The 17,853-nt window shown below is 38.2% G+C and overlaps 1 protein-coding gene across 8 annotated transcripts in view; it reads left to right on the top strand.

Moving 5' to 3' along the window:
* PHF20L1 (PHD finger protein 20 like 1) overlaps nucleotides 1-17,853 on the top strand; it is a 56,537-nt gene that overhangs the window by 16,037 nt on the left and 22,647 nt on the right. For 6 of the 8 annotated variants that reach the window (XM_086466131.1, XM_086466133.1, XM_086466130.1 and 3 more), the window contains 6 exons: nucleotides 589-796; nucleotides 1,435-1,563; nucleotides 7,031-7,113; nucleotides 10,878-11,130; nucleotides 13,141-13,326; nucleotides 13,532-13,738. In XM_086466131.1, coding sequence (XP_086322257.1) covers nucleotides 589-796; nucleotides 1,435-1,563; nucleotides 7,031-7,113; nucleotides 10,878-11,130; nucleotides 13,141-13,326; nucleotides 13,532-13,738 — 1,066 coding nt within the window. The remainder of the gene's footprint in view (nucleotides 1-588; nucleotides 797-1,434; nucleotides 1,564-7,030; nucleotides 7,114-10,877; nucleotides 11,131-13,140; nucleotides 13,327-13,531; nucleotides 13,739-17,853) is intronic. The other 2 variants (XM_086466132.1, XM_086466134.1) reach the window with 1 other exon arrangement.

Below are 17,853 nucleotides of genomic sequence, written 5' to 3'. Positions count from 1 at the left end.
GAGAGCACTTTATTGAAATTCTTGAACGGCATTTGTAATATGTAATGCAGACAGTGCTGTCTAAGTTGCTCTAGAAACACAGATATAATTAGCTAAGTTATCCCTGCTTTATCAATTTAATTCAGGAAGAACTCTGCCCAATCTCGCAGCTGGCTGGACCATGCTTTGAGTTGATTGTAGTTTTGAATAATCGTAAGTCCAAGCAGCAATGGAATTGGTGTATTTCACAGCCAGAAGGGTAAAAAAAAAAAAAAAAGCCAGTGTTCTGGGTTTGGGAGCTCCTGGGTTTCTATGGCTGTAACACATGAAATGGGTACAGGGAACCTGTGCAGCGAGAATTCTATACACAGTGGTTGTTTTGAAGGTTTCTTTCTTTTTGCTTTTTATCCATGTGGCATCCTGATAACAATTCAAGTTTATTTAGGCGATTTGGGAAACTCATTTTACCACTCTTTGAGTAGTAGCCTTAAAAAGAAATTTGACTGCTCTTGAACATTTCTAGATGAAGTTTCACTGGGTTTATAAGTATTTTCTATTTGAGTCTCAGACACTTTTTAATACTTACTTACCATTTTTTCCTTTTTGGAGGATTGGATAGCTTTAGTCAAAGCTGCTGCTGCAGCAGCAGCCAAGAACAAAGCAGGAAGTAAACCTAGAACCAGCGCAAACAGCAATAAAGATAAAGAGGACAGAAAATGGCTAAAGGTTCCTTCAAAAAAAGAAGAAACCTCAACCTCTACGATCATGCAGGAAGTCCAAAAAAAGGAAGAGGAGCCTACATCTAGTGACACATTTGGTAAAAATAAAATCTATAAGAGATAAAAGAGGTTTTTCTGTAATGTTGAAGTAGAACTCCCGTTGTCAATTTTGCAATTTAGTAACTAGTATTTCTAGAGGAAGATGTCAGATTTGCTATTATGATAACTTTGATACATAACAATTAATCAGTTCAGAAACAATTTTTGTCAGATGAATCTAGTTTGGTCACCGTTTGATCCTTGTGCAAAACTTCTGACTAACTCTAACAAGAGCAGAACATACGTTGTACACTTCGGTTCATGTTCCTGCATCTTCTGTTACCTGTGAGGTAATCCCTGATCTTGTTCTAAGATAGAAAAATTCCGGTATGGACGATAGTTTCAAACATACTTGAATATGGATATATGTCTGGGTTGATAAGAATTTGTTCAATTTAAGTCTTCAATACTGATTTCTCATAATATTGAGTAAAAATTAGAAATTTTTAGGTAATCTGCATCTAATGCTTCAATGTGTAATACTAAATCTTCAGAATGTGTCATTTTCATTTCACATAGAATTTTAAAGTTTCTTTGCTGCAGTATTCTAATAGCAGTTCTGAAATATTTAAGTATTTTGGGTGTTGTTGCTGTTTTATGAAATGTGACTTTATTGGATTTCTCTTCTGTTTAAAAGTAGGATTTCCTGTAGTGGATGTTCCAAAGATGGCTTTTGTGCAGGCAGAGAGCACGTTATCACACAAGAGGAAAAGTAATCTAGGCAACTCATTTCAGGCTAAGAGAGCTCGTCTTAACAAGATCACTGGTAAAATACTTTTTTTATTGTTGACTATTTTCCTTTTTAATGTAGTGAAATATACATGCTAACATAGCAGGTACTAAAGTAGATTGGTAGAAGCACATTCATGAGGCAGATACTCACTACAGCCTTTTACTTGTTTGGAGTTTTAAAGGAATCTATAAATGGTGATAAAACGGACCTTGTTCATAAATTCAGAGAATGGTGTCAGGCTTGACTTGGTCTTTTTAGTTTTTTAGGAAGGTAGCCATCCTGAACGGATGAATTTCTTGAGTATGTTTTAACTCCAGCTCCACAATTTTCTCCATTATTGGGTGCATTTGGGCTTTGTACAACTTCTTAACTTGGTATTTAGTTACATACCACCACTGTAAATGAAAAGTTTTGTTAGCTGTGGAAAAACTAAATGTTTTGTTATAGTTTGTCATAAAGTAAAATGTTCCTGAAAAGAGTTTGTAGTCTGACATGTAAAGGTACACAAGCCCAGCTACAAATCGAAGCAATGAAGATCTGAAATGGGGTTTTTTTTAGTGTCTAAGGCATTCATTCCCTTCATTTATTTCTCAGAGGTATTAATGGAAAACAAGTGTACAGCTATAGAATACATTTTATACAACAGGAAATGGAATTGTAGATAATGGGTCTCTTCTTAAAAAGTTGAAAAATGCATTTCATTCCAAAATTTAATAGACACTTACTTAACTGTGAAAAAATGATTTCAATTTGTATCCCTCCTCTCCCGTGCCTCCCAATAAGCAAATTGTGTTGCCAGTATTGCTCGGTATTTAGGATGAGGTAACAATACGATTGTACCTGTGCTGGGAAAGTATCAGATGCATTTCAAAAGAAAAAAGTTGTGAAGTCCCCCGCTTAACATAGGGGCCCTTGGACAGGCAGTAAGCTAGAAATGTGTTCCACTCGTTATTCTAGTAAATACTGGTTTGTGTGAAGTCTGGCAAACTTTTCTGTGCTACAGATGAGAGGGGTTGTTTCTTTGTTTGTTTTTTGTAGTAGACAGGGTACGGTCATTCATATAAAAGGTCTTACTTGTTACTAAAGGATTAAAAGAACCTGCCATACTAAACTGCATGGTGAGCTTTTTTCCAGGCTTGTTTTGGCTGATGCAGCCTTTCGTAGGTCAGCAGTGGAGGATGTTTAGTCAGGTTTCTTATGGCTGTGGTTCCATTTCAGTCTCAATCAGTACTTCAGTCTAAAGGAGAAAAGAATTTAAATGGGCCAGCATGGAACCTGACGGGAAGGAAGCAGTCTTTAGAAAAACCCATCTTCTGCTTCCAGGATTTTCTTTCCTGGAAGCCGCCTTATTTGGTACCAAGTTTAGTTACCAGGTGTCTGAGTTAGCCTCCTTTCTGCTGACATTTGCCTGTACTGCATACACCCGCAGTTAAGTCCAATTTAATTGCTGCCGTGACCAGTGGAAGTATAAGATACATATATACACTAGTGGTATATATTTACAGAGCCCTGTTAATTTCTTTCCAATAGCAGTTAGTAGCAGAAGATGCCAAAACCAGCTGAAAAACCAGTAGCTTTAGAAATTTTTTTTTTTTCTCTGCTTGTGGATGGATTCTCCATTCCGAAGGAGCTTTATGAGAATAATAGCAGTTGGATGGGCTCATACAGACTGACCTGAATAATCAGAAAACATAATGCTGTAGCCATTGACTTTATCATTCTAAAACCAGTGTCTCTCTGTCTCCATGGAAGCACACTTCACTAGCGGAGAATATATTACTTTTCGGTGAAAGTGAATTAATCCTTTAATGACAAGGTGAAATTTGTCATGTTGGTAGTTTGTGTAACTGTTCTCAAATTAACACACTTCTGCAACTTACACCGTAGTAGGGTTTTTATTGTTGCATATAATGGAGAATTTTGAAAATGTAACTAGTGATGATCAGACTTTCTCTTGCGACATGCTTATTTTTTATGCTTGTAAATTGTCGTTTGTGTCTCCAGCATGAGCATTCAGATTTGAAGAAAGGTTGGGAATCATGCTGGTGTCCCCATCAGAATGGCTACAAAAGAATCCTATAGCGTTGTAGCTGCTAGGAAAACATTCATTTACCAAGTGTCTTATGACTATATTCGGGAAATAGAGAAAATAATGTGGTTGTAGGAGGCTGTCTGAAGGGAACTGTTCTCTGGATTTCGATTCAGCATTCAGTATTTGTTGCAGAAAGTTCTCCTTGTCTGCCACAAGGGCCACAGCTGCATCTGGTGTCCTTTGCTCACTGTTCCTCAAAATAAAGTTGCTTTCTTTGCTCTTTTTTCTTCTGCTGCCACCACTGGGGGAAATTAGTTCTCCCAATGGTGAACGTTGTCTCCTGTTAAGCATGTATGAATGTCATCTTCCAGTTAGTTTTTGCCTCTGTTGGACTGTTTGCTTCTACATCTCCTGATGCATAACAGAATCACAGAATGTTAGGGGTTGGAAGGGACCTCAAAAAATCATCGCTAGTCCAACCCCCCTGCCAGAGTAGGTCACACAGGAACGTGTCCAGGAGCGTTTTGAAGGTCTCCAGAGAAGGAGACTCCACCATCTCTCTGGGCAGCCTGTTCCAGGGCTCTGTCATCCTCACAGTGAAAAAGTTTTTCTTTATGTTAATGTGGAACCTCCTCTGCTCCAGCTTGCACCCGTTGCCCCTTGTCCTGTCATTGGCCATCAGCGAGAAGAGCCCGGCTCCATCCTCCTGACACTCACCCTTTATGTGTCTATAAACATTGATGAGGTCACCCCTCAGTCTCCTCCAAGCTCAAGAGACCCAGCTCCCTCAGCCTTTCATCACAAGGGAGATGTTCCACCCCCTTCATCACCTTTGTGGCTCTGTGCTGGACTCTTTCCAGCAGTTCCTTGTCCTTCTTGAACTCAGGGGGCCCAGAACTAGACACACTATTCCAGGTGCAGCCTCACCAGGGCAGAGGAGAGGGGGAGGAGAACCTCTCTCGACCTCCTGAGCACACCCCTTCTCATCCACCCCAGGATGCCACTGGCCTTCTTGGCCACGAGGGCACATTGCTGGCTCATCGTCATCCTTCATCAGGACCCCCAGGTCCCTTTCCCCTACGATACTCTCTGACAGCTCAGTCCCCAACCTATACTGGTACGTGGGGTTGTTCTTTCCCAGATGCAAAACTCGACACTTGCCCTTGCTGAATTTCATTTAGTTTCTCCCTGCCCACCTCTCCAGCCTATCCAGGTCTCGCTGAGTGGCAGCACAGCCTGCTGGGGTGTCAGCTGCTCCTCCCAGCTTTGTGTCATCAGCAAACTTGCTGACAGTGCACTCTGTTCCCTCATCCAGGTCATTGATGAATATATTGAGTAGTACTGATCCCAGTACCGACCCCTGAGGGACTCCACTAGATGCAGGCCTCCAACTAGACTCTGTCCCATTGACCACAACTCTCTGACTTCTTTCCTTCAACCAGTTCACAATCCAATAACGGATAACATCTGCAGCAAGCTTGCAGAATACTGCTTCCCGACGAACAGAAGCTGGTTCGCTGTGCCACCCCATGTTTTTTTGTTGTGTCCTGTTACTGATGGAGGACGGTGAACTTGCAGTCCTGCTGCTCCAACAGCTTGTGCAGTTGTTCTACCTTTCTATAGGCATGGTGACTGGCTAGAAAGATACTTAAGGGTGGGGTAGAGAAGAAGGAAATAAGAAGGGTTACATATTCACAGGTCTGACAATCTGGGTCCTTTTCATGCCTTTACTTTCTGAGCACTGAGCATCTAGCTAGAAAGAAAAATCATAGAATCACAGAATGATTTGGGTTGTAAGGGACCTTAAAAGATCACCTGGTTCCAACCCCCCTGCCACGGGCAGGGACATCTCTCACTTGATCGGGTTGCTCAAGGACCCGCCCAACCTGACCTTGAACAATGCCAGTGCTGTGGCATCCACAAGTTCTCTGGGCAGCGTGTGGTTTATAGAACTGCAGAAACTGCCTTTATAGACAGTAGTTTGTTGTTTAGTGTTTAAAACTCGGTTTCACTCAATTTTGAAAATTATTTTTAGGCATTTCGTTTTAGATGCCCGATTGTCAAAAGAAAGAACGTCTCCAGTTTTGCAACTTGATTCAAACAGGATCATTTGAGTCACAAATGTTTATGTAGGTCCATGAAACCTAATTCTTATATGAAACCCAATGCAGATTGAAAATCTTACCTGATAATTTTATTTGCATTCATATAATAGGGCTAAGTAAGTTTCTGCTTTTGAGTTAACCTATTTAGCTGTAAAATAAATCAGTTTACAACTCTTGTTAGGGATATGGTGTTCTGAAAAAGTTTATTTCAAATGTAACTACTATCTGGGAAACTGAAGCGTAACTTAATCTAACATAAAGATTATATGAAACCAAGCACCTAGTATTTATTGTGGAATGCTGAAATGCGATAGCTGTCTAGCAAAATACCATCCTGGTTTTTGTGTGTATGTTTTTTGTGTTGTTTTTTTAATGCCCTGAATGCTTCCTGAAAGCCCAGGCTTCACTACTTTAATTTCTTGGGCATTGTGCACTGGAAATTAATTTTAAGCATATATAATTTTTCATGGAACACAATAGGAATTTCCTGTGGCTTTGTCATCTCAAGTTATTTTTGAGGACTTAAACTCTCCACCCCCGATACTGAAATTCCCAGGGATTAGAATATAACTTCTTTTCAGATTTGTGTTTTTCAGGTTTTATCAGTTCTGCTTTGTCTTACTGCCTAGAACTTTTTCTGCATACTTGGGTAGTTATTGTGTGAAGCAGAACTGCGGCTGTTGCTGTATGCTTAGCCAACGAAAAGCTTTCTCATATTTATGTTGCCTTGTCTTTTACTGATTTCTTTTTTTTTTTGTAGTAGTAGTAGTGATACTACTGGTGATACATGAAATAATGAATGAAGCAACCTATTCTGATGTATTTGCTCCCAATATGATCTTGTTACTGTGGTGATTTGGGAGCTCCACTGCTGAGGATATTTATTTGGAAATTAAATGCCTTGTTCTGTTCTGTCCAAGAAAGGTTTGCATGTGTTAGAGTTAAGAAGCAGTAATACAGGTTCTGATGGCAATTTCTTAGATGGGAAAGGAGAGAGAGAGAAAAGGTTTGTAAATAAATTTGATCTCTCAAAATTTGGTTAAGTGTCATAGGCTTGGTTTTAAAGCGCTTGGGCTTTAGAAGGATGGTGAGGCATTGTTTTACAACTGATACTGTGATTTTCATCTTTTTAATGGAAATGCCAGAGAAGTACCTCTCGTGAAAGGAACCATCATGGGAATGTCCTTTAACGTTTTGTTTGTTCAAATTCAAAGGGTTCAGCTTTGTGTGGAGCTGTCTCAGGGAGAATTACGTTGTAGATAGAAGAAGTTCGTATTTCTTGTCTCACTGTTTTGCTTTGTTTTCCACAAATTCTTGTTGCAAGCTGCTTCTAACTAAAAATCACTGCAACTTTTCTCCTAAGGTTTATTGGCATCCAAAGCTGTTGTTGCGGATGGCGCTGAAAAAAAGGAAGGCAACAAAGAAACAGCTCCAGTCCTGGAGCAGGTATGAAATGGTAGAGTTTGATTCTTTTGCAAGGTTCCCACTGGAGTGTGCCATGGAGATGTAGTACCTACAACATTAAAATTTGCCCCTTCAGATATAACAGGGAACTGAAAATTGATCTTATGTTTACATTTCTGGCAGAGCCAGAAGTACGGGATTTAATTGTCTCTAAACACAGTGTTGACTTGAATTTCAATAATGAGCTTTTGTGTTAGAAAACTAATAGAAAATAAAGAAAAATGAAGTCTCCATGCAACAAATGTGAGGAGACCAGTGTCCCAAAGTCCGGTTTCGTAGCTGGAACCGTGACCGTGACTGACTTAGGAATAAGGCCCTCACACAAATGTGATTTGTGTTGGAAACAGGGTTTTTGACATCACATAGAACTTCTCTTAAAAGAAGTTTCTTTTATATTGTAAGGATTTGGTGTTGTAGGCTTGTATGTGTTTTATGAACCGCTCAATGAGCCATACATTTTTGCAAGGGTGTGTATTTTAATAAATACAAAAAAGAAACTTTTAAATAACATTAAGGACCTGATTTTTAAACCTGCATATTTGCGGGGCCTGAAGGCTGCCACTTTATCTTTGGCTTATTCTGTCGTGTTCAGGCATTGCTCGACTCAGAGTTGCGCGTTGTTTGGCATAGCAAAAGGTCGGAATGCCTGAGCGTGGTAAAGCATTAAGCTAAGGGTGAACAGTAGTCTTGATTCAGGACATCTTTGTTTTCCAGTGATTTAAATCCGAGCCTTAATGTAGGTTTAATACAGCTTTTTTGTATTCATTTTCATTCTTCTTGAACTGCAGCATTTGAATAAAATAGATTGCTGCCTGCAATTCTTAAAAGAGCATTTCTGTTCCTAAGCCCCGGCACACTCTATGAACGGTCCCTACCCTAAACTTTATTTGATATTTTGGTTGTACTGGTTCTTTAGAGCTGAATCTCTAATTGCGTTGCTGTGGTTTTTCCATTGGCGCTGCATTGGATGCGAGTCTCGTCAATGGAACCTGATTTTCTGTTTTTAATGCTGTCACTGTAACGGCTGACGGAGCCACTACGGTGTCAATGCATTGACCGATATTTTGCATAAAGGTTTACAATGTATTGACATGACATTCCATTTCTCAAATTTTTGCATATTAAAGATGCTATGATTTTTATTGCTACTGTGTGTGATATTTTCAATGTGCAAAAAACTGTGAAATGGCTTACAGCATGTTGTTTTTGGAAGAATCATTACAATGTAAATCTTACCATGCACGGTCCCATTGCGGTGAATGGGACTTTGTGGTTTACATAGACTGTGTATGCAACAGTATAAACTACAGTGCATATTTACTAAAACCTTTTTGTTACTTCTTAAGACTTAGTAACTCAGCTGTTTCTGTTTTATTGAATAGATTTTAAAAAAGATGTCTCTGTCATTGTTTACATGCTAATGGTCTGAAAAACCTCATTTTTGGAAATACTACTTAAGCTCCTTTTAAAGAGGCATCTGAAATCCCAAATTTTCCTGTTTCTTCGCTTCTAACTAAAATAGAAACCTCGCCAACATTTAAATGATTAATCGTGGGAGGAAAATTTTTGAGCTTAAAGCTTTTTTTCACCAAGTTCCTGCCCAAACTCAAATTAAAATGGCCGAGTTATAAACCTCCCCAAAAGGTTTTCCAGTAGCAAAGCTGACATTCCTTAGAGGTGTTGTCTGCTACTGCTATAAAATTGAATGGGTAAAATATTTTGTAGGATTTTTAATAATGTAATACAGAACATGGTAGGAGTATTCAGGCCAATAGCCGAAATCTGACTTTGTTGATGGAAGTTTATTTTATTTATATTTATATATTTTTAGTTTGTGGTTGTCTTAAACCCAAAACCTCAGAGGATTAGTTGCAGATACAGTAGTTTATTTAACTGTATTAGGGTATGTCATGTTATATTTCCTTTTGACCAAGACCTGATTAGATGAATAACATCAATTCTTTAAGGTTTTTTAATGTTCATTTGTCCTGTTAAGAGGTTAAGCACCTTATCAAAATATTAATTTAATTTTTTTACTCTTGTTTAAATAACTTTGTAATTTGAAAGTAATGGATGCTGTAGTAATGTCTTTCACATCTGTGAAGATGAACAATAAAATTGTTTATTTACAAGTTACGACTCTAATTAATTTCTGGTAATGCCTCTCATAACCAGCATAGGTATACTCTACAGTTCATGGAATATTTTATTTAAATGAATAAACTGCACTTAGTACATGTGTAATTGAGTTATTCAAGGTAGAACTGATGTCTGCTGAATGGGATGTTTTGCACCGGATCTTTACATGATACTTCCAGCAAGCTATTCCTGTAGCGTTCAGGGGTGCCCTTGTACAAACATAGAATGTGCACTTGGGGTTTTTTGGTTTGCCTTTTTTTTTTTTCCTCCGTTGGAACATGGAAAGTTCCAGTGGAAAATAAAATTGTGATTTATAACAAAACTCAGTAATACCCTCAAATCATCAGAGACACGATGTTTTTAGTTTGGATAAAGTGGTGCACGCATTCTAGAAATATTTTTCTACTTCGTTAGTTATGGTTTTATTAGATGGTATTACGCTGTGTGGTGTAACTGGGACAAGCAAGGGGACAGGTTTAAGAAATCGTGTTCAGATATTGTAGTTTGCCATTATTGGGCAAGCTGTAACACGTGCACAGTTTATTCAGTAAAGTAAGATGAACTTCCAGTTGAAAAATCTAAAATGCTAATGTCTGTCAATGCATGCTAATTGTCTAAAAATACTTCAATATTGTGTTAAGAAGGATGAAAATTGATGAAATTGGAAAGCTGCATTATATGTTGATTTTTTTTTTTTCCCCTTCAAAAACTGTTTTAACTCTATCTGCTCATTTTTCCCCAACAGTTAGCAATCTATTTAACCCTGTGGTGCTAGAAGTTGTGATTTCTTCATGTGTTTGCACAAACATATAATGTGGTGAAATCCAGACTCCCAGCACTGAAAGGGGTTATGTGAGAGTGTGTTCAGTATTTGGAAACTTTTTGTTGTTTTCAGACATTCCTTGGAGGAGCATTATCAACTCTTTCAGGTTCTTTTCTAAAAATCAAATTTGCGTTAAAGTTTTCCCGAGGAACGTTTACAATTTTGTTTTGTGAAGGGAAAAATCTTGGCAACTGTTTTTAGAACCGCAATCCTCTGCGCGAGGACTGCTTGCTCGTAGCAGTGCGAAAGCCTGTCAGAGTTCAGGGAGTGTCTGGGCGACGCTCTTAGTGTTGGGTAATCCTGCGAGGAGCGGGGAGTTGGACTTGGTGATCCTTAGAGGTCCCTTCCAAATCGAGATACTCGGTGATTGTGCATCAGTATCTGTGTTCTAGCTTGTAACAAGCGTTCTCGAGGTTACACTTCGAGATGGCACTGACAATCCTGGTCTACCGAAGATGAGAGAGGCAGAAACTATAAAAAGACTTTGGTGAATTTTTAAAAATGGGAATAGAGGAAAAACGGTTTGTTTTCAGGCTTTTTCGGGTATTTCAAATACTAAGAAATGAGGGTGTTCTGAATACTGAAAATAATTGATAATGCTCCTTTAAAAAAAAAAAAGAGTTTAATGTGATGCATTTGAAATAGTTTTCTTTTGTACTGAAAATAATGTTGCTTTAAAATGTGTTTTGAATACTAAAGTTGCTTTTAAAAAGATCAAAATAGAATACAAGAACTACAGCGAAGAAACTGAAATAAAAGTATCAATTTTTTATTATTTATTCAGGAGATTTCACCTAAACCACAAAGTCAGAAAAAAAATGAAGCTGATATTAGCAGTTCTGCCAACATTCAGAAACCTGCACTGTTATCCTCAACTTTGTCTTCAGGAAAGGCTCGCAGCAAGAAATGCAAACAAGAATCTGGAGATTCTTCTGGGTGTATAAAGCCCCCTAAATCACCACTTTCCCCAGAATTAATACAAGTCGAGGATTTGACGCTGGTCTCTCAGCTTCCTTCTTCTGTGATAAATAAAACTAGTGAGCACAGACATTTTAAAAAAATACTGTAATTACTTATAAGACATATACAGACATTTTTTTCTCGTTGTAAATGGCTATTGCTTTTAAAAATTAATCTGCTTTAAATAAAAGGTCCAAGTGGGAGAATTAGGGGTAGCTCAGTATTTTAAAAGTCAAGTCACATAATAAAGCATATGAATTACTCTACCAGAAATAATATCTTTAAATAATATATTTATAGAGTTCGTGGCTTTTAATGGTTGGCTTTCCGTCCAGCTTAAATCTCCACATTAGCGTTAACAGTGATCCAGGAAAAATCAAACCTCTCTTCTGAAGGGGCCTGATTCATTAAAAAGAAAAGACATACACCTTGGTGGGGGACCTTTCCTTCTCTGAGAGATTCTGCCTGCAGCAGGCTGATGTGCTCTACCTCTTGGCTGTGGCATTCTTCACCTTATGTGATATTTCCGCCAATATGATGTGAAAGAGAAGATGGGTTCAAGATCTGTGGTGGGGAAATACAAAAAGTCGTGTTTCTTTGTCTCAGAAAAATACCACAGCTGTTCAGCTTCTTAACGTGTGTAACGGATTTGCAAAGTTCCAAAATAGTGGTTTTCAGAAGAACAGGGAAAGGTTTATGTTGCATCCTTGAGTATGTGTTACAATATTTCTATAATTTTTTTTGAGATTACTTTAGGGTTTTAGTGTTGCTTACAGTCAGGCTCTTCATTGCCTGAAGAACATTAAATGATGAGGCCAAGAGTTAAAGTAAATGTGAGTTTCAGTAAGTCAAAAGCTACATTTTTGTTTCGCTTTTAGAATAGTGATTGAGGATGGAAGAGTAAACCTGCACCGTGTGTTCCCCTTAACCTTGAGTTCATATTTTCCCTGAGGAGATAAGTTTCTTTTAATCTTTTCTCACAGATAACTTTAAATGAACAGGAGAGGGAGGGGTGCAAATTCAGCCATCTTCATTTATTCAGGACACGTTGGTATAAATTGTATTTTGTCCCCACAAAATATTAGCAGTCATCCCTATTGTAATATGCCTTCCCTCCCCACCCCTAAAGTAATGGTAAGTAGTTTTCCTTGAGCATGTTTCTATTTTGAATTAAGTTAGAGTTATCTGTAGCAATATTTTAAAAATTAGGTAATTTCAAAATTGATTACTTCATAGCTTGGATCTTGTGTGTCTTCTAATCTTTACCACCTCCAATGGAAATTTAGTTTTTCAGTGTTTTCATTTTTAATTCTCTACATCTTTGACTCTAAAAATGGCTTAAGAAAAGGAGAGAACAGTGATTTACAGGGTAATAATTACTGAAGTTTTTTTCTAAGGCCAAACTTTGTGAAACTGGGTGAAGTTGGAGAGGTGTAGGGGAGTGCGGGTTTTTTGTTTTTAATGAATCAGGCCTATATTAACCTATATCAATCCTCCCCCCGACTTTTTTTTTTTTACAAGTACGAGGTTCTTGAGCCTCACTGTGCCGTGTGTTGGCAGTGTGCATTTGAAATATCGCTGGAGAATTGATACCAGGTTAGCAGAAGATGGGAGCTAGGGTATAAAATTAACCACTGCTTTTGATTATTTTTTTTTTTTGAAGCTGTATGTTACCACTATCCATGACTTTTTAGATCTTGTAACTGTGATCCTTTGTTCTGTTTACTGTTAAATCCTATTGCCCCCTTCCATTACAAGTAGCCTACTCTCATGGGTTAGGGGGGGGGTTGTTTATTGTAAGTACACTGTTTGCCTAAAACAACAGCCTTTATCAGTGGGGAAGTAGATGCCCTAATAATGTATAATAAGAAAAAAAAGCAGAATCATATCTTGAGCATAACTCTTTTTGCTCCTGGTAGTCACAGTTTTTTAAGTACTTTTACCGTGGTTTAACTACTTTTCTGCTGTGGTTACCAGCTTTGCAAATAAGAGCTATTTAAAGCACGCCCCGTCTTTAGATCTCAAATACTGCGGTAAGATTATGGTATATCTCTCTGCTTCATGAACATTGAAAGATCTCTTTTTAGGTCCATCACAGCCAGTGAATTCCCCTAGATCCTACAAACATAGCCAACGGAGAAGAAGATCACAGCGTTTAGCCACTTGCTCCTTGCCTGATGATTCTGTAGAAAAAGTTTCTTCTCCCTCTTCAGTTACTGATGGAAAAGTGTTCTCCATCAGTGGTCAAAACCAACAGTCATCAAAATTGGAGGGTAATGTATCTTAATCTAATAAAGAACTGCCCAAGAGAAATTGAATCATAAAAATTAGACCTTTCATGGTTTTCATCCAGTGGGATATTTTGAGTTATTGTAGCTAAAGCTGTATGCTGTTCCTATGTTATGTAACTGCAGTCCAGACTGTTGTTTGTTGGATCCATGTTATCTTTTTTAATATTACATTTTTTCTTTTATGTAGTACCTGATGTTGCTCATATGTCACTTGAGAAGCGTGGACCCTGTCTCCCTCTTGATTTAAGCCGTAGTTCGGAAGTTGCAGCACCATTATCCACAGAATCCACTTTCCGTAATGAATATCCCAGTAAAGACAAGGAAGATATTCAGATGATTACATATCTTTCTTCCAAAGCAGTAACTGATGGAAGAGTAGCTACAACAGCGTCAGGTAAAGAGATTCAGTATACAACCAGTTAGGTTGTAGTTGTAGGGTTAAAATGTGTATGTGTTCAGTCACACAGAATGAGGGGATACTTTTTTTTTTCCCACCCTTCCTGCACACTCACAAACCTGCCACTTTTTCTGGAGTCCATCCGTCTGCCTATTCTTCATCTTCCACTGGCTTTGAGCTGCATTAGTACTTTTTCTAACACCCTTTAAGAAGGATCTGAGAGTATGGAATATCAAAAGCGATATTTCTTTCAAAAATACTTTATTTTGTTAAAGCCTGTAAAAATAATGAAGTTGTTTACTAACATACGCTAAGTCTAGATGTGCTCATTGATCTTGTGGATTCAGTTTTAAAACTTAGTAGCATTTTGCAAGGCAGTCAGCATTCCTCTACCTTTGCTTCTGTTTGCAGTGGAAATTTTGTCATTTGCTTGCTATTAAACGTTGCTCAAAAATACTGCTGAAGAATCCTCCAAAACTTAACATAGACTTGGTTCACCCTCACAGCATAGAGCCCATTACTGGAACTCTGTGCTGCCCCTCACTTCGTAACAGTTTGCTGGCTACTGTGGTTTAAATGAAACACTTGGCAACTAAGAGATTTGGGGGAGGATTTACATAGTGATTTGCAGACCCTAAATGTGGGTTATTTTCAACCACTGTATATTAGGTATCCATGTACTTTTTTTATAAGTAAATCTGATATGTGGGTATCATAACATTTTCAATTGGCTTCCAAGAAAGAATTCTCTCACAGGCCTTTTTTTTTTTTTTTCTTTTTTTTTTTTTCTTAATGAGAAAATTGTTCAATAAAGTAAGAGGAGGAAAAAATCAAATTACTGTACTCAGCTGGGGAAGTTTTTGGTAAATGTGATCAATCGTAAGGGAGGACAGGACCCTAAAGTGTATAATGATGACGCTCAAACTGTAACTTAGTCTTTTTTTTGGAGTGGGGGAAATAACGACTTTGCATTAAGCTGATAGTGTAGCTGCTGGGCTCAGTAGGTCAGTGAAGCATTTTGTTTAGCATGTACAGCCCCCTCTTGGGTGTCTGCCCACACGTGCTTCCACTGAAAGTGTAAGGTGATCGCTTCATCGAGTTGTAGCATAGCTGTTTAACCTGATGTAGCAGAAGCTGAGCAGGATTCTTGGATCAATATAGCATAGATTGAAATAGAAGATTGTAATTCTCTTTTTTCTCTCTCTCTCTAAAAAAAATAATTATTAATCTCTTAAACTAATCTGTCAAAATAAGGGCTACAGGGATTTCTAATGAGCTGCCGCTTAAACTTTTAAAAATATTACTTAATTTCTTGAGTGAAACTGTGACAGTCTTTGTTTGTCTTTGATACATTGCATCGCAGTAGAATTGCTGATTCCTGGGAAAATTGCTTCTGTAAAACGATTTATTTCATGTCTGCTGCCGCAAAGAGAAGTGCTTTTGGAAGTTGTGTATTTGCCCAGTCATAGAATAAGATCATAAAAGGAACCACAGCTTCCAACTGCCGTCTGTTTCTTGTTTATTAGGACTTATTTCAGTAACTAGCAATTTAACTTACAGCTTTAACTTACTCCCTCATTTTCTGGATCATTTAATGTGTAGTTGGTAACGCTGACAGGTATTTGTTTTGTTGCCTGCTTCCATCACGGGACTGACTTGGAGTCCAGGTGAGCTGATTCTAAACCCAGCGTCCATGAGCACTCTTGTACCTGTCCATTTGTTGAGCTGGGTCTTGGTCTTGCCACAGATGAGCCTGATTAAAGAAATAAGGTTTCATTTACAGCCACCTTTATTTATGACTCAAAAACTATTAGATGTGTCCACGCACTTTGTATCAGGGGAAGCCGTTTGCTGTCAGAATTATGTGGCATTACTAATTGAGTCCAGAATAGGAAGATGGAAGTACTTGGAACCGTGTGCTGGAAGGTACAGTTTATACTGTATTTAAAGCTTAATGGAGCTTTGGACCTACAGAATTTTAAGAGTTATGAGCTCTCAAGGAACTGATTTGTCAGCTACCTTTTTGTCTTCTGGGATTTTGCCTTCTGGACAGACCTGCGTTTTGTTCCTAATTTTCATGTTTTACAGTTTTCCTCCATGCCACGGAACTCTGTCTCGAGCTTTCATACTGACTTTTGACCAAATGGTAGCAGTTTTCAGAAGTACGCAGCCCAGCATACACTTGGGCAGTATAAGCTTTGTGGGCTGGAAGTTAATTTGCATGAGGCAGGGCTATCTGCCTGCCTATGTATAATTTAATGTGTTGCATTGTTTAGTGTATGCGTTGTGACTCTCTAGATTACAGTCCGAGAACTCTAGAGAAAAAAAAAACCAGACTATTTGTAGTTGTCTGCTTCTTTACTCTGAAAGAACTATTTTAAATTGATGTCCTTTTATGATTTTTCTGCTGTTTAGATTTTATGGACAGAGTCTGGACAGATCTGGTGTTCTAGATTTGGACAACACTGTGGAATTTGCTAAGTGCGTTTAAGCTGGACCTGCTGTTTTTGTCATCATTGAAATAAATAGCTGTAGGTAGTTTCAGGAATTGTGGAGGTAACAGAAGTATTTAGCCTGAAACAGCCTACTATGATTGCCAGCCCTCTGTGAAAGAGCTGTATTCTTTTAGACCCGGAGGTGCAATTTGTGGCTCTGCTAATTCAGACTTAACGATGAGGGCCCTCGGTTGAGTCAATTGAAAAAACTATTTTATGTTGTTGAAAATGATGAATTTTAATCACTTCTTTATTCAACAGATATTAACTTGGTGTTTTTAGAGGGGAGGGACGAGGTGCACTGAAGTACAGAAGCATAAATGGTAACTCATAGTAGTAACCTGTAGATTCCTTCTCAAAGTTGTTGCTCGAAATGAGCAGCTGGTTATGTCATAAGGCAGCAGAAAAGCGCTGTGATCAATTCCTTGGATCCACAGGCTACATGGAAGTACTGTGCACTTTGGTAGGCACTGGTACACTGCCGGTTAATTACTGAACAGAGGTACTGCTTAGTCGAAACTGGTGCCTGGACCTACTTGTGATCACCTGATGTTGCACACGTAACGAAGAATCCTTGCTTTCATTTGTCAGAGTGCTTAAAATGTAGATAACTGGCCTTTTTGTCACTTAGCCTTTCATAGGCTTGAAATTGGCAGTCAGCCTGAATACATGCAAAACACTGTAGTTTTCCAGTTGATCGTTTCTGTAGTTTTCGTGATCATTTTTCTTGGTTTCTGTAACTCCACACCATTTTTGTGTTAGTTGAACTGTTACGTCTTCAGCAAACATTTTCAGCAAGCAATCTGGGTTTTAAAATTTCGGTAGGAAATTTTAAAGGAATTTTTTTTTAAATGTAACAAAAGGAAACTATTGTTACTTTCACTGATATAACAATATTAATATTTATAATACGAATATAACAGTAGTATCGTTAGCTGTTATTTCCTGTTCTAGCTCAGTCTAGATGATTTTGCTAGTAGGGTAACATTAGGTCAGCTACATGGGAGAAATTTGCACTTACACTAGAAGAAAAAACATTGTATAGTTTTACATAATTTTATAGATAAGTTTACTGCAGCAGGCACAAGAAATGGCTGATGTACGAAACTTTCAGAAAATGAGATCGGTTGTTTTTAATAAACTCTTGCCAGTGTTAGTGGTTACCCTGCTTTTTAGAGGTGTTAGAGCTCTAGTGAACTAAAGCTCTTGTTACTGTGGAGCTGTTTGTTTTACTCTGAACATCTGTTGACAGTGAGGTTTACTCCCTCATTTGAATGTCTGCCGTTCTGATCTCTGCCCTGAAATTCCCAGCTCATTCTTGGGGTAGTTAGCTGAAGGCAAGCAAGAACCTTACATGTCCTCCTCCTTCCTAAAGAGATTGTTTTGTGCAGGATCCGGTATTAATCGTATTTAAAGTGCATTTAGATATAAAATTCATCCTACGCGCTGGGAATTAAACCCACAAAATTTATTGTGAAAGAGCCCTGAATTGTGCTGGTCATGTTATGATTTAAGTTGTACGTTAATGCGGGTCATATTCCTGGTATTAGGAAGGTTGAAACATCAAAAGCCATGGAATAGAATATCATGCAACAAAACAAGTCGCTTCACATTGGT

Source organism: Leptosomus discolor, chromosome 5 (genome assembly GCF_034619465.1).
Source record: "Leptosomus discolor isolate bLepDis1 chromosome 5, bLepDis1.hap2, whole genome shotgun sequence".
Taxonomy (NCBI): Eukaryota; Metazoa; Chordata; class Aves; order Leptosomiformes; family Leptosomidae; genus Leptosomus; species Leptosomus discolor.
This window is presented reverse-complemented; position numbering and strand designations above follow the sequence as displayed.